This window comes from Salvia hispanica, chromosome 4, assembly GCF_029641045.1.
Source record: "Salvia hispanica isolate PSC_SH4W2 chromosome 4, Shi_PSC_v1, whole genome shotgun sequence".
Classification (NCBI taxonomy): Eukaryota; Viridiplantae; Streptophyta; class Magnoliopsida; order Lamiales; family Lamiaceae; genus Salvia; species Salvia hispanica.
The window spans coordinates 4,341,344-4,355,196 of record NC_142695.1 but is presented as its reverse complement, the minus strand read 5'-3'; the positions used below and the strand labels follow the sequence as shown (position 1 = coordinate 4,355,196).

General features: G+C 35.9%; 1 protein-coding gene and 1 pseudogene across 1 annotated transcript; both read left to right on the top strand.

The window, feature by feature from the left end:
• Positions 1 to 8,512: 8,512 nt before the first annotated feature.
• On the top strand, positions 8,513 to 9,342 carry LOC125197139 (ethylene-responsive transcription factor 1A pseudogene; annotated as a pseudogene).
• A 3,549-nt stretch (positions 9,343 to 12,891) lies between these two features.
• On the top strand, positions 12,892 to 13,755 carry LOC125197313 (ethylene-responsive transcription factor 2-like). Its single transcript, XM_048096048.2, has one exon. It carries the CDS (start codon positions 12,966 to 12,968, stop codon positions 13,605 to 13,607), a length of 642 nt encoding a protein of 213 aa, XP_047952005.2. The 5' UTR covers positions 12,892 to 12,965; the 3' UTR covers positions 13,608 to 13,755.
• Positions 13,756 to 13,853: the final 98 nt, after the last annotated feature.

The following is a 13,853-nucleotide window of genomic DNA, read 5'->3' as shown; positions in this document are numbered from 1 at the left end:
ACCATAGTAATAGATCATACCAGTCTAAGTAAAAGTTCCTAAGATGTGAGGATCTGGACTTTAACAAATCAAATTATACAATTCTAATTTAAGAGAATTTTAAACAACAAATTATCCCTACATTTTATTTTTTCACACCTTATACTATTAATAAATAATTTAATATTTTCTGAATCTCACTATTCACTAACACTATATAAATAAATAAATACTAGTACAGTATTATTAATAATATGGATCCCATGATCCATTTACATTAATATCTCTATATTTTCTCCATCTCTTTATGTGAAAATAATAATTAAGCGGAGTCTTGGGCCTATTTATATAAAATGGAAAAAATGAATAGTTAATTAATTGTAGACGAATAATATAGCAAAATGAATTATTGTATTATAGACCTAGAGAATATTTTTTTATATTTTTAAAAACTCGTTTTGAGACTTCTAGTCAGGATGGACGAGCTCTTCCACGTTCCATATATAAATATTGGTTTAGATTGTGCAACAAAAGTTTGATCTTTTACTTTTTATCACTACCTTAACATAAAATTTCATATTCTCTTAAAAAGGTCTTATTTTTACATTATAATAAACATATTAATATTCGGATCTCGGCGCCGAAGGATCAATTCACATTGGAGCGCCCATGAATGTAGAGGTGACTGATTCTTTATTTTATTAAATAAATCAATCTAAGAATTAATGGATAGATAATTTAATTAAGTATGAGCATAATTCATATACAAACTTTTAAACATGACAATATCGCGAGTAAAATATTGCGCAGTCAGTGCTACAATGAATAAATATGATAATCAACTTAAAACTACAATAATATTCTACTCCTTTTTACAAGAAATTTGATTTTCAAGAAATTTTAAAAATTGAATAAGTAAACATTTGCTAGCTAAGAATGCCGAACTAATTAAACACCATCGATTCCATATTAGTTAGTAAGTACCCATCTATGTATAGGATGGTCAAAATACTTAATATTTTACAAATGTATTCATTGTGGACTTACCATACTTAAAAAATATTGTAAATTTTTGCCTCTAACCGGTTCGAACCTAGATTTATACCTGATAATCTTGATGAACCCAACATCTAACGATAACATTAATCATTAATTTTTGTCGTCTTCATGATTTTATTTATTTATCTATCCACTTGATTGACCCCTTACAAATATTTATTATTTTATTTTGTTCATTACAAATGAAATTCAACCTATATGCAATAATAGAGGGGACAACTCAAATAAATCTCATCAACACATGTATCAGGACATGAGTGGCTATACTAATTTATTTGAATTACAATTGAATTCAACATAAAATAATTATGGGACCAATAGAACTTAAAGAAAGCTAAAAATCAGGATATTTGTAACCCCATACTAGTACTTTTTTTGAATTTAAATTTTTTGATGACGAAATTGAAATAACTGGGGTCGATCAATCAAAATTATAGAAAGCTCAACGAAACATGTAAATCAGGACTTAAAATTGGAAATAAAACTACGAACCTCCACCACATAAAAATGAAGAGAAATGCTGGTTTTCTAGTCAACTGATTATAAAGTAACCAAATTATTAGTAGGTGACATTTTTCTTTTGACTTGAAAAAAGACAATAAGAAATTATATAAAAAAGTTCCAGCAGTCCCAATCATTTATATGAATTAAGCGATTCATCCTATGAAGATTTTTATGTGAAACTGTTGCTGGATAAATTTCTAATTAACGAGATTCACATGATATATTATAATTATAGAAAAATCAAAACCGACGAACACTGAATAAAGCGTTTCTTTCCATATATACATATATAGTTTTCATGACATGTGAACAAATTTCATATTTGTTTTTTATTTTGTAAACAAGATGCATATAATTTTTTTTGTCTATACTGCAATTTTATCATTTTTGTGGTTTTCATTTAGAATTATTTATATAATACTACTAGATTACTCCATCCGTCACACAAAAGTATACACTCTTTTCTATATAGTCCATCACACAAGAATATGCGCTTTCTAATTTTGGAAACTTCTCTCCCTCTAAAAAGGTGAGATCTATTTTCCGTTAGCAATACTTTAATTATTTTTTATTTCTACCTCTTTTACTTTACTGATTGTACATTAAAATTCGTGTCTAACCAATAGTGCATACTCTTATTAGAATAAGAGAATATAATTCAGATGTCATTATTTTTTGCTCGAGCATTTTCTAATCGAAAACCATGCACATACTATATATCTATGAGAACACTTGTTTATGACTGCATTTATTTAAAAGTGAAATTAAAAATATAACGAAAGATAGTTCAAACTTTAGTATGTTCCACATTTATCAAAAATTATAAATCATGGAACTTTGCAGTTTTTGCATTTTATCTCATCTATCTTCTTTTTCGGCGATATACATGATGATCTAGTAGTTGATTTTGAACACACCACCACCATATAAACATGTTACATGTAAGATAGTTAGAGCATCTCCAAGGGGAAGGATAAATGGAAAAGTAAATGGACATAACTACCAAATTTACTTTTTCCACATAAAAATTTATTCTCTAAGAGAAGGGGTATTGGAGGAGGTATTATACCTTCTTTCAATTTGAGAAGGTATCTTTACCTCTTCTTGATAGAAAAGATAAAAAATTAGTTATTTTTGTTTGCCTTTTCAATATACCTTCTTTCTTTGGAGTCCATTACTTTTTAAGAAGGTATAATAATCTTTTTGAGAAGGTAAATGAGAAATATATATTCTCAATATACTTTTCCCCTTGGAGATAGCTCTTAACATTCTAAATATAGTCTTTAACTTTTTTCGCATGTTTAAAATCGATTGTCACAACTTCGTGTATTATGTGGGAAACAAGATTGGTGAGATATGCAAAATTACAAACTTAGGGATTTATAAAACATTTTTTCAAAAGGATAATGGCCCATGAATCATAAATTTTGGCCAAATTTTGGATTTTCCCACAAATTTTAAATTTAGTCTTAAATATCACAAAGTTTACATTTAGTTTGTTATTTCCCAACCTAATCCAAATAAGATATCTTCGGCAAAAAATTTATTCTACGCGAACAACCACAAAATATTTATGAGATTTTAGACCACTTTTTTAAATATGACAAGTAGAATAAAAAACCATGTAGAAAATTACTTTGATTTAGTAGAGCCAAGTAGGATATAAAATGCATATAAGTTAATCGGATATGATGATTGACTTGTTTTGGGAAATGAAACAAAATGTAAACTTTGTGATATTTAAGACAAATTTTATAGTTCGTGGGAAATATCAACATTCGGCTAAATTTTATGATTTTAGGGACTGATATCTCTTTTTTAAAAGTGGGACATAAACCTTAATTTAACTATCATTCATAATTTATTTTGCAAATTGCCCTTATTTAAACGTTAAAAAAATTGCTTGTCTTTATATATGCCGAACCCAAGCCCAAAACATAAATCTTGACCTAATTGTAGCATAGACCAAATATGGATGATAATTGCATAGCTTATACTACACGAATATTTAGAAAAATATATCAATTTTAACTTGTGGGCCAAATTAACTGAATGTACATCGAGAAATGAAGTATATTTCATTGGGCCTTCAGCTCAAGGCTAAGTTATAAATAGGAGCCCAAGTAATTACTATTGGGCGTCATTTATTGGCGTTGCTATTTCATCTGATATTTTGGCATTTTAATACTCATCGTTGTGTCAGCTGTAAAATACTCCCTATGAGTTATTTTTCCATTTCTAGAAGTTTCTATATAGTTGAGTTATTTTATTCTCTTTCTTACTTTACTCTCTCTTACTTTATTTTCTCTATTTTATTCACTTTATACTTTATTCTCTCTACCTTTTCTCCTTTCTCACTTTTTTATCTATTTATTTAACACATCCAACATTCTTTTCTAAACTCTGTGTCGAAAAATTTCGGCTCAACTATAAAAAAATGGAGGGAGTACTATTTTTTTTTGACATAAAAATCTTTAGATGTGTCACTTAGTTTAGCGCCCTCTACGCCATTACTCAATATTTAAAAATTATTCTTGTACTATATAGTATACGAGTTGCAAAATATTCATATTCAGGCAATTCAATTTATACTCCTCAAAATTATTCAGGTTTAATTTAAAAAATAATCACTATGTATTAGAGTATCCATTATAGTTGATCGGGCCAAGCCACAAAGTGTGGTCAGGCCACAAAATCGTGATCGGGCCACCAACACTCATATTTTCCACTATAGTGGACATGCCCAAGCCACCAAATAATTTAATTTTTTCACTTTGTTTATATTTTAATTCTACTACAATAAAAGTTATTGGACTACAATAATTAAAAAAATGCATAAGAACTAAAATTAAAACAAAATCTTCGTTGTATTATAGAAAGGGGTAATTATACAACGAAAATTTCCGACGTCTCATAAACTACATTCCCAATGCATATCACGCTCTACCCCCTCCTCCCCTACGATTCCAAACCTCTTCGACCAAATCAGCCTGCAATGTCGTATGTGATGTTTCCCTCCGCATATCGGCGAACCGTTGGATCAAGTATGCATTACTACGCGGTACACCCATCTGTAGTGGGGCGGTTGCAATACAGTGACTCGTACTAGCACCCTCTTTCGGTGCCCAGTTCTCTGCAGAATATCATTCGCCATCTATTATCATATTGTGTAATATGATACATGCATACATGATGGAGGCAACATCATTTTCGTGCCCTTGTCGAACCGGGCACCGTAGAATGGCCCATCGCGCTTGGAGGACACCAAAAGCACGCTCAACATCCTTCCTAGCACTCTCTTGTTTGGCCGCGAAATAGGATTGTTTCGGCCCAACCGGCTGCCGGATCATCTTGAAAAACACGGGCCAACGAGGGTATATCCCATCGGCTAAGTAGTATGCCCTGTTGTACTGCGTCCCGTTGGCCATGAATCTGACTGTCGGACCCTCACCCTGACACTCATCATTGAAGAGATGAGACGAATGCAGTACGTTGATGTCGTTGTTCGACCCCGCGACACCAAAATATGCATGCCAGATTCGCAATCGGTAGTCAGCAACAGTTTCCAATATCATTTTTGGGTGTCTCCCTTTGAATCTAGATGTGAACTACCCCTTCCAAGCAACCGGGCAGTTCCTCCACTCCCAGTGCATGCAATCGATGCTGCCCAACATCCCCGAAAAATTATGCACTCTCCCGTGCATATCTATCAATCTCTGGCACTCATCGGCATTTGGCTTCCGTAGATACTCCGGACAGAAGATGGTCTGGATACTATTACAAAATTGCCTCAGCGTCGTTAGGGCAGTTGTTTCACCCAACTGTAGGTATTCGTCGAATATATTGGCGGGTCCGGCATAGGCAAGCTGCCTAATTGCAGCGGTACACTTCTGATATGTTGGGGTCGGCCGCTAGCATCACTGCACAGTGTGAAGCACTTGTACTGCTGCGCCAATGTAGTTGCTATACGGATGAATAACCGTTGCGACATTCTGAATCGGCAACGGAAAATCTCTGCTGGGTAACGGGGGTTATCGCTAAAGTAGTCTTCCATCAACCGCTGGTGTGCCCAGACATGGTCACGGCAGATGGTCTGCCGATGATAGAACGGGCGAACGAACGCCGCCTCCTCCTCCTCCTCCTCTTCTGCTTCCCGTTGCACCTCTTGAACGAGTTCATCGAACTCCCTATCCACCAATTGTTGGAACTCATCGTCGGAACTCTTTTTTCAAAAGTAGAATTGGTGATAAAATGAAAAGTGTGGACATTGGAATGGTGTAAAAAATTGGAAAAAAATGAGTATATTTATAGAATTAATTAAAAAAAACAAATTCGAAAAATGAGGGGGCGGCTCACGCCCAAGCGCCGCGGCCTGGCCACAATCGTGGCGCTCTCGTGGGCGCCTCCCCCCGCCACGTCCGCCCATCCAAGTCACTATAGGGAGCCGTGGCCGGGCCACGCCCGAGCCACGAGCCGCGGCTCTCCTATAGTGGATGCTCTTACTACCTCCGTCCCCCACGTTTTGATACACTTTGACCCGGCACGAGTTTTAAGAAATGTAATGAAAAGTGAGTTAAAAAAGTTGGTGGGATGTGGGTCCTACTTTTAAAGTATTAGTTTTATAATAAAATGTTAGTATAAATGAGTTAGTGGAATATGTGGTCCACTACTAAAAATGGTAAAAAGTGAAGTGTGTAAAATTTTAGGAATGGACCAAAATAGTAAACTGTGTCAAAATTTGAAGGACGGAGGTAGTACCAATTAACATTATATTTGCCCATAGCCCCCAAATAAAGAGTGGTGCAAAAATTGGCAATGCCCCAAGGCTCAAACTCAATTCTTACACAGGCTCATTCGGCCATAGTTTTAGGTGGCCATACTCTGATTGCACCACCTAGCATTGTCTGACTTGCCTCGTGTCGCCTTCCCCAACCGCAGCGGCGTATCTACATTGTAACAAGGGGTACATCTGTACCGCCAAAACAAAACAAAGTACTATAATAATCTCCACTATTCCGTTGCTAGCCTAGTGGTTGGTTCTTTTCCATTTTATTGTATAGACCTGTGTTCGATAACTGTAGCAGCCACACTCTACTTTTATTTTCTCATCCTCTAGTACTATATTCTAATGCATTTTTAGTATCCTTCCTAACACATATTTTTCAGTTTTTCCCAATATTCTAACATATATTTTTTAAAAATATTCTACTATATTTTTTTAAAATATTCTACTATATTTTTTTAATTACATTTTTTTTGGCATAATGTATAATTTTTTTAATCATTTCAATTCTTTTCTAATGCACTATTATTTGAATATTCTAATGTAGTTTAATTCTTTTCTAATGTAGTAGTACTACATATTTTTAACATAATAATATAAATCTAAGAATCTTCATTCCAAATAGTGAAATAGAGAAAGTCATTCAAATAATAACACTAAAGTTATCCACTTTCAGTATACAATGAACTAAAAGTGTCGTTAAAAAGTTATCCACTTTTTTATACACAGAATTTTTATGATTAAAAAATTGATTGGAAAGAGGATCAACCGGATTTGAAGCTCCAAGTCGATATCATATTTACGTATCCAAAACGAAAAATTCTGGTTTCGCCACTACCCAACCGAGTTTCGTAGCATCCCACCTGTAGCTGCAACTCGCAAGGTCCGGCATGTACTTCACATCACCATCAGTGTTCAACTTGTACCATCCATTGGTTAGGGCATGTAATGTCAATTGCTTAAATTCTCTTTATTGTAGCCCCAATCACACGACACGATTGACCAACTGAAATCTCTTTTGCCTTTCCTCTCTATTTCCTCATACAAATCCATTTCTTTATCTTCTATCAATCTTATTTGCTTTAAATATTTGTTGCGTATGATTGCTTTAATGATAATTTGTATGAAAGCAATATGGTCTTATCCGCCGCTCAATTACAATTTTGCAGTAGAATGAAAATTGTACGTACTCCGGACAAATGAGTTCATAAATTTTGAAATGAGATATCTACGAGCCGCGGACACTAAGAGCATGTTTGATAAGTGATGCGGGATATACCTAGGTTAGTTAGTGACCAAGATTTAGGACCAAGTTAGGGGAATTGATTTTAATAACACACCTTCGATACCCTAGTTCATTTTTTTCTAATAAGCCTGCTTTGTTTGATAGGGAAGTTATGAAATCAGAAATAAGCGTGCAATGACAAATTTGACCTAATTAAATTAATCTGTTCCTAAATTGTCCTTTTGCATATTTTTTCTTTCTGTTTTTGATTTTTGTTGTTTTGCTTTTGATCGCTTGTTTCAAATCTCTGTTTGCCGCATGTCGATTCGATCCTTTTTTTTTCCCCCAAAAAATGAATATTTTTTGGTCTGAAATTTTTGTACAATCATAAATAGAAAAAGTAAAAATAGTGAATAATGAGTTTGTGAAAATAAGAAAATTAATGTATATTTATTCGTGTTATCTTTTTACTTTTTTTTTCTTCTTTCTCCGATATAGTATTATATTCCGCCCATATTAATGTACCCTCCACGAAACAAACCTTTGGCCTAGCCAACTGAATTCTGGTGTGGCTAAACACTTCCTTTTTAGTAAGGTGGGGTGGCTAAATATTTCTTTTATATAAAATGTTTATACTTTTGTAATACCACTTGACAGAAAAGGTTCATTTTGAAATGAATTAATTAGTACTCCATAAAATATAAGTTTAATTAGAGTGAATCAATTTCGCATACGACAACTTTTCGACGGCTCCCTGTCCCACATAATATTGTTTATCCAATCAGATAAACGAAATTGTAAATCACCAAAATCTATACTTTTCCCCTTGATGCAACTTCGTTGAAAGCACCCGTGTTTGAATATTTAAATAAAATATCCTCAGTTGATTTCAGATGCATGTACTAGAAAACCTATATATTAGCCCATATTCCAAATTTCAATCACCAAATCAAAACTTCAAAAAATCAGATAAATTAAACCCTAACTTTTCCTCCAAAATGTCATACTACAATTACATGGAAGACATGGCATTTCTTGATTCAATCAGCAGGCATTTGCTGGATGAATTTCAGAACCCTCTAATGTTCGCCGGCGACGACGACGGCGGCCTCCATGACTTGCTAATGTTCACCAGCGCCGTTCCAGCAGTGGTTGTGAAGACCGAGCCAATCCCGGAAGTAACGGAGCAGCAAACGGAGAGAGTGGCGGCGAGGGGGAGCCAATACAGAGGGGTGCGGCAGCGGCCGTGGGGAAAATTCGCGGCGGAGATAAGAGATCCGTCCAAGAATGGGGCCCGCGTGTGGCTCGGGACGTACGAGACGGCCGAGGATGCTGCGTTGGCGTACGATCAAGCCGCGTTTTCGATGCGGGGATCGAGGGCGCTGCTCAACTTCCCTCTCAGGATTAACTCCGGGGAGCCGGCGCCGGTGAGGATTGTGTCCAAGAGATCGGGGGCATCGCCTGATCGGTCCTCGACGTCGTCTTCGGACACTGGCTCTTCGCGGAAGAGGAAGACGGCGGCGGGTGGTAATGGTGGTGTGAAAAAGGGGCGAGTTGAAGCCGGTTTGCAATAACGGTGGGAATGGTCTACTATTTGTTTATTTTTCTCTACTACTTTTGTTGTCGTATTTTTTCAACTTGTGTTGATGAAAAGTAGTAGTAATATATATAATACTATAACACTTTGTGATATGAAAACGCAATCAACTTGTATAGATGCTTCATGCTTACGAGATTGATGATTTATGATTTAAAATATAAGTGGAAATTGGGACCTGCGTAATGAACTTGTCGACATATTAAAACCAATACAATATGCAACAAATTATGAGTATGGTAACTGGTAAGCATGCTTGAGAAGTTCATTCCTCCTTGAGTTCCATGAGAACTGAAAGAGAAAATATGATGGTACAAATATTTAGTGCAGTCGTAAGGGCTACACTACAAAAAGCTTGTTTTGTAAGGACCACAAAAACTAAAATTTTAAAAAAAACAACAATTTAGAATGAAAAAAATGTTCCTAAATGAAGGATAAATTAACTTATTTGGTTTTTTTAGGACGCTGCGTCCTCTTATTTTAGATGGGACACCAATAATAAAAATGCTTTTTAAGTGTCAATATTGGTATATTTAGAAAAACGAATTAGCTTCCTTAATTGCATTAAAAGTGTCTTTAACTTGTGTTTTTTTGTTATTGTAGTGTTAGTTTGTTATTGACTCAACGTGGTAACGATTTAACCCATTAATGTCAAATTAGAACATGACATGTTAAAGTAAATTTTAACTAAGAGAAGAACTCAACCTGCTTCATTAAACTAAAACACAATCCGCAAATGATAACAGGGGCGGAGCCACCTTGTAGGAAGGTGGGGCAAATGCCCGTCCTCAAATGTGTTTGCAATGGAGTACTATCTTATTGTTCAATTTTGCCAAAAAAAATTAAATTTCCATATAGTTGTCCCTTCTCTAAATTCTCAAATTTTCCTCATAGATAATTTTGCCCGCTTTTGTTTATAATCCTAGCTCCGCTCCTGCATGATAAAAACCTATTAACGACACGATCAGATTTGTGTTGGCACAATATAGTAACAACATGATAACGACATGACACAAAGACTATACAATAACATATCAGATAAGATATGACCTAACAACTATACTGTGGTAGTGACGGTGAATGAAAGGAATGGAGGTGGCGTTACTTGGGAAATTGATAATGAAAGCAAGGAATGAAATGAACACGGCAAGAAGTGAAAAAATAAAAAATAATCATAACTTGAAAAATAAAAGGACAATAATAATTACTAGTTAGTAACAAGTTATACGAATCCAACCCAACCCAATCCAAAATATAATTATACCATTATTGGATCTACCCAATGATAAGGACACGAACACAATTAGACATAATACTAATTCGTTAATTTAATTAGTGTTCGTGTCATATAAAAAATTATTGGTTTGACAAATTTTATAAAATGGGTAACAAATACTCCATCCATCCTTGAAAAGATAAATATTTGATTCGACACGGGTTTTAATGTATAATATGAATTCAGGTGTTCACAATCATATAATACAACGATATTGAGGGCCATGAGTTGATTGTGGTCCGAGAAGAGGTAGATACATGACAAGAAACCAAGTGGTACTGGAGTTTGACATCCAAATCACCGTTGTCTTCGTCTTGGAAAGGGCTTCGCGTGAGTACCTTGCACGCCCCAATCAGATTCTGAGAGAAGAAGTTATTGCCATTATAAGAAAGTCGCGCAGCACAAAAAGAAATGCGCGGCCGAGCATTTTGCCAATCAGAGTCGCCTGGTCAAGCGTTTTTGTCGAGAATCATATTTTTTGTCCAAAAAGTTTGCACGGGCGGACGTCAGGCCCCTAGAAGGATAATTTATTACTCCTATACTATTAATGTAATTTGTTTCTTGATTGCAATAGTTGGGTAGTCATAATTGGCATTTATTGGCGAGTAGTCACATTCTACAGTTTTCTAAAGTAGCCAAAACAAATGAAAAATATTAAAAAAAAAAAAACCTTAAACCCGTCAAAGAGTATGAACATTATTAAAATATAGGTACTGGCTACTAGTCAATTACCCTAACATACAAGGAAAAAAAAAAGGCAGAAATGTAGAATAAATGCAATTGAACAATTAAAAATGACTAGTAAAATATTATTAACACGTGCGGGAGGTTGAATTCAAAGACAGAAGCAACAAATGATGACGTTGTAATCATGAAGATTGTTTGAAATTGACTCTATATTAAACGCCGTTGAACGGAGAGTATAACGGCGCGGCAGCGGCCATGGGGAAGTTTGATAAGAGGCTCGTCGAAGAATGGCGCCCGCTGAGGATTACGTTGAAGAGATCGGCGGCTTCCTCTTATCGATCTTCGACGTCGTCTTCTCACACTGGATCTTCCCGGAGTTGTGGTAGTGCAGTGTGTTGTGACAGAATAGAGCAATTATGTAATGAAGGGATTACGTCGAAGAGATCGGCCAACTTCTTTTTCCATTCAAGGCATACTAACAGAGTGAAAAAGGGAAGTACTGAAGCCGGCCGGTTTACCGTAACAATGGGAATTAATGTTCTACAACTACTACTTCCTCTGTCTCACTTTAGGAGTCCCGGTTTACGATTTTTGGATGTCCCACTTTAGGAGCTCTGGTTGAAATATTCCATAATAGTATTAGGCCCCACATTCTACTAACATTTTTGCACTCACATTTTATTATAAAACTAATATAAAATAGTAGGACCCACTATCTTTTTTCACCAACTTTTCTTTACATTTCTTAATACTCATGGCGAACTCAACTAGGACTTCTAAAGTGGGACAGAGAGAATATTTGTTTAGTATTTTTCTCATTAATCTCTTCTTATTTCTTTAACTTGCGTCAATATTAAAGAGTATACATGGTGAACATTAAAAACACTTGTGATAATGGGAACATACGCACCAGCTAAGCCATTACTCATTTAAAGAATAGTACTCCCTCCGTCCGCGAATAGGAGTCCCGGTTGAGTTGGGTGCGAGTTTTAAGAAAAGTTTGAGTGTAATAATTTAAGTGTGTGATCGTGGAATGTGAGACCCATTTATATTATTATTTGCTTTATTCTTTGGAATAATGAAATCTAACATTAAGAGAGACAGTGAGAAATTGCAATCAAAGTGGATTAAAATTAATTGCAGCTTCTAAATTAAGGGAAAAGTGGGGTCATTTTTTATACTCCCAAGATAAAATGTCTAATCGGGACTCCTAATGGCGGACGGATGGAAATGGCCAACCGGGACCCCTATTCACGGACGGAGGGAGTACTACTTATTTCCTCTCAACTAAATTGTGTTTGTATTTTTTTAGAATATCAGAATTAAGTTGAGTCGTATTTTTTTTTAATAAAAAATAGTCATTTTTACTTTATTCTATTATTTATTTACTTTCTCTTTGTCTTTCAAATTTTATTTTATTCTCATACTCTTTTACACGATTCCTTAGTTTTCGTATTTAAAAATTTTGACTCAAACTTAATTGGGACTATGGAGGATATATTTATGTATTACCACTTGCTAAAAAATTTATTTTGTCATAAATTAGCTTAGGGATTCAATTTGGCTTACGACAACTTGTCCGACGGCGCCCTGGCCCACAAAATATATATTAAATCCAAACCGATTAACGAAATTGTATATCACTAAATTCCAATATACTTTTCCCCATGATGAAACTTCGATGAAACCACCTGAGTTTGAATACTCCGATTAAATATTCCCAGTTTCTTTCAGATGCATGAACATTTAGGCCTATATATTATCCCACATTCCAAATTTCAATCACCAATTCGAAACTTCAAAAAATAAGATAAACCCTAGCAATATCATTTTTTGCAACCACATTTCCTGCAAAATGTCGTACGGAAACTACTACAATTACATGGAAGACATGGCATTTCTTGATTCAATCAGCAGAAATTTGCTGGATGAATCTCAGAACACTCTAATGTTCTCCGGCTCCGACGACGGCGGCCTCCATGACATGCTATTAATGTACGGCGCCTCCAACATGGGATGGCTGCCGCAGCCTTCCGCCGCCGCCGCCGCCGTTCCAGCAATTGTTGTGAAGAGCGAGCCTATCCCGGAAGTAACGGAGCAGCAAACGGAGAGAGTGACGGCGAGAGGGAGCCACTACAGAGGGGTGAGGCAGCGGCCGTGGGGAAAATTCGCGGCGGAGATAAGAGATCCGTCCAAGAATGGGGCCCGCGTGTGGCTCGGGACGTACGAGACGGCCGAGGATGCTGCGTTGGCGTATGATCAAGCGGCGTTTTCGATGCGGGGATCGAGGGCGCTGCTCAACTTCCCTCTCAGGATTAACTCCGGGGAGCCGGCGCCGGTGAGGATTATGGCGAAGAGGTCGGGGGCATCGCCCGATCGGTCCTCGACGTCGTCTTCCGACACTGGATCGTCGCGGAAGCGGAAGACGGCGGCGGGGGGTAATGGTGGTGGTGTGAAAAAGGGGCGAGTTGAAGCCGGTTTACAAATAACGACGTGAATGTTCTACTTATTCTTTTCCTATTTTTCCAATTTGCATCAATAAAAATTATTATTTTAGTTGAAAATGGACAAACATGTGTGATAATGGGAACAGAGGCTACCAACTTGTATGCATGCTTTACGAGATCGATGCTTAATTATTTTAAATGAGAGTGGAAATTGAGACCTGCGTAATAAACTTGTCCACATTTACGAGATTTTTCCTTATAATACAATTAAAGTTGAAGGAAAGAGTGTTGACAGT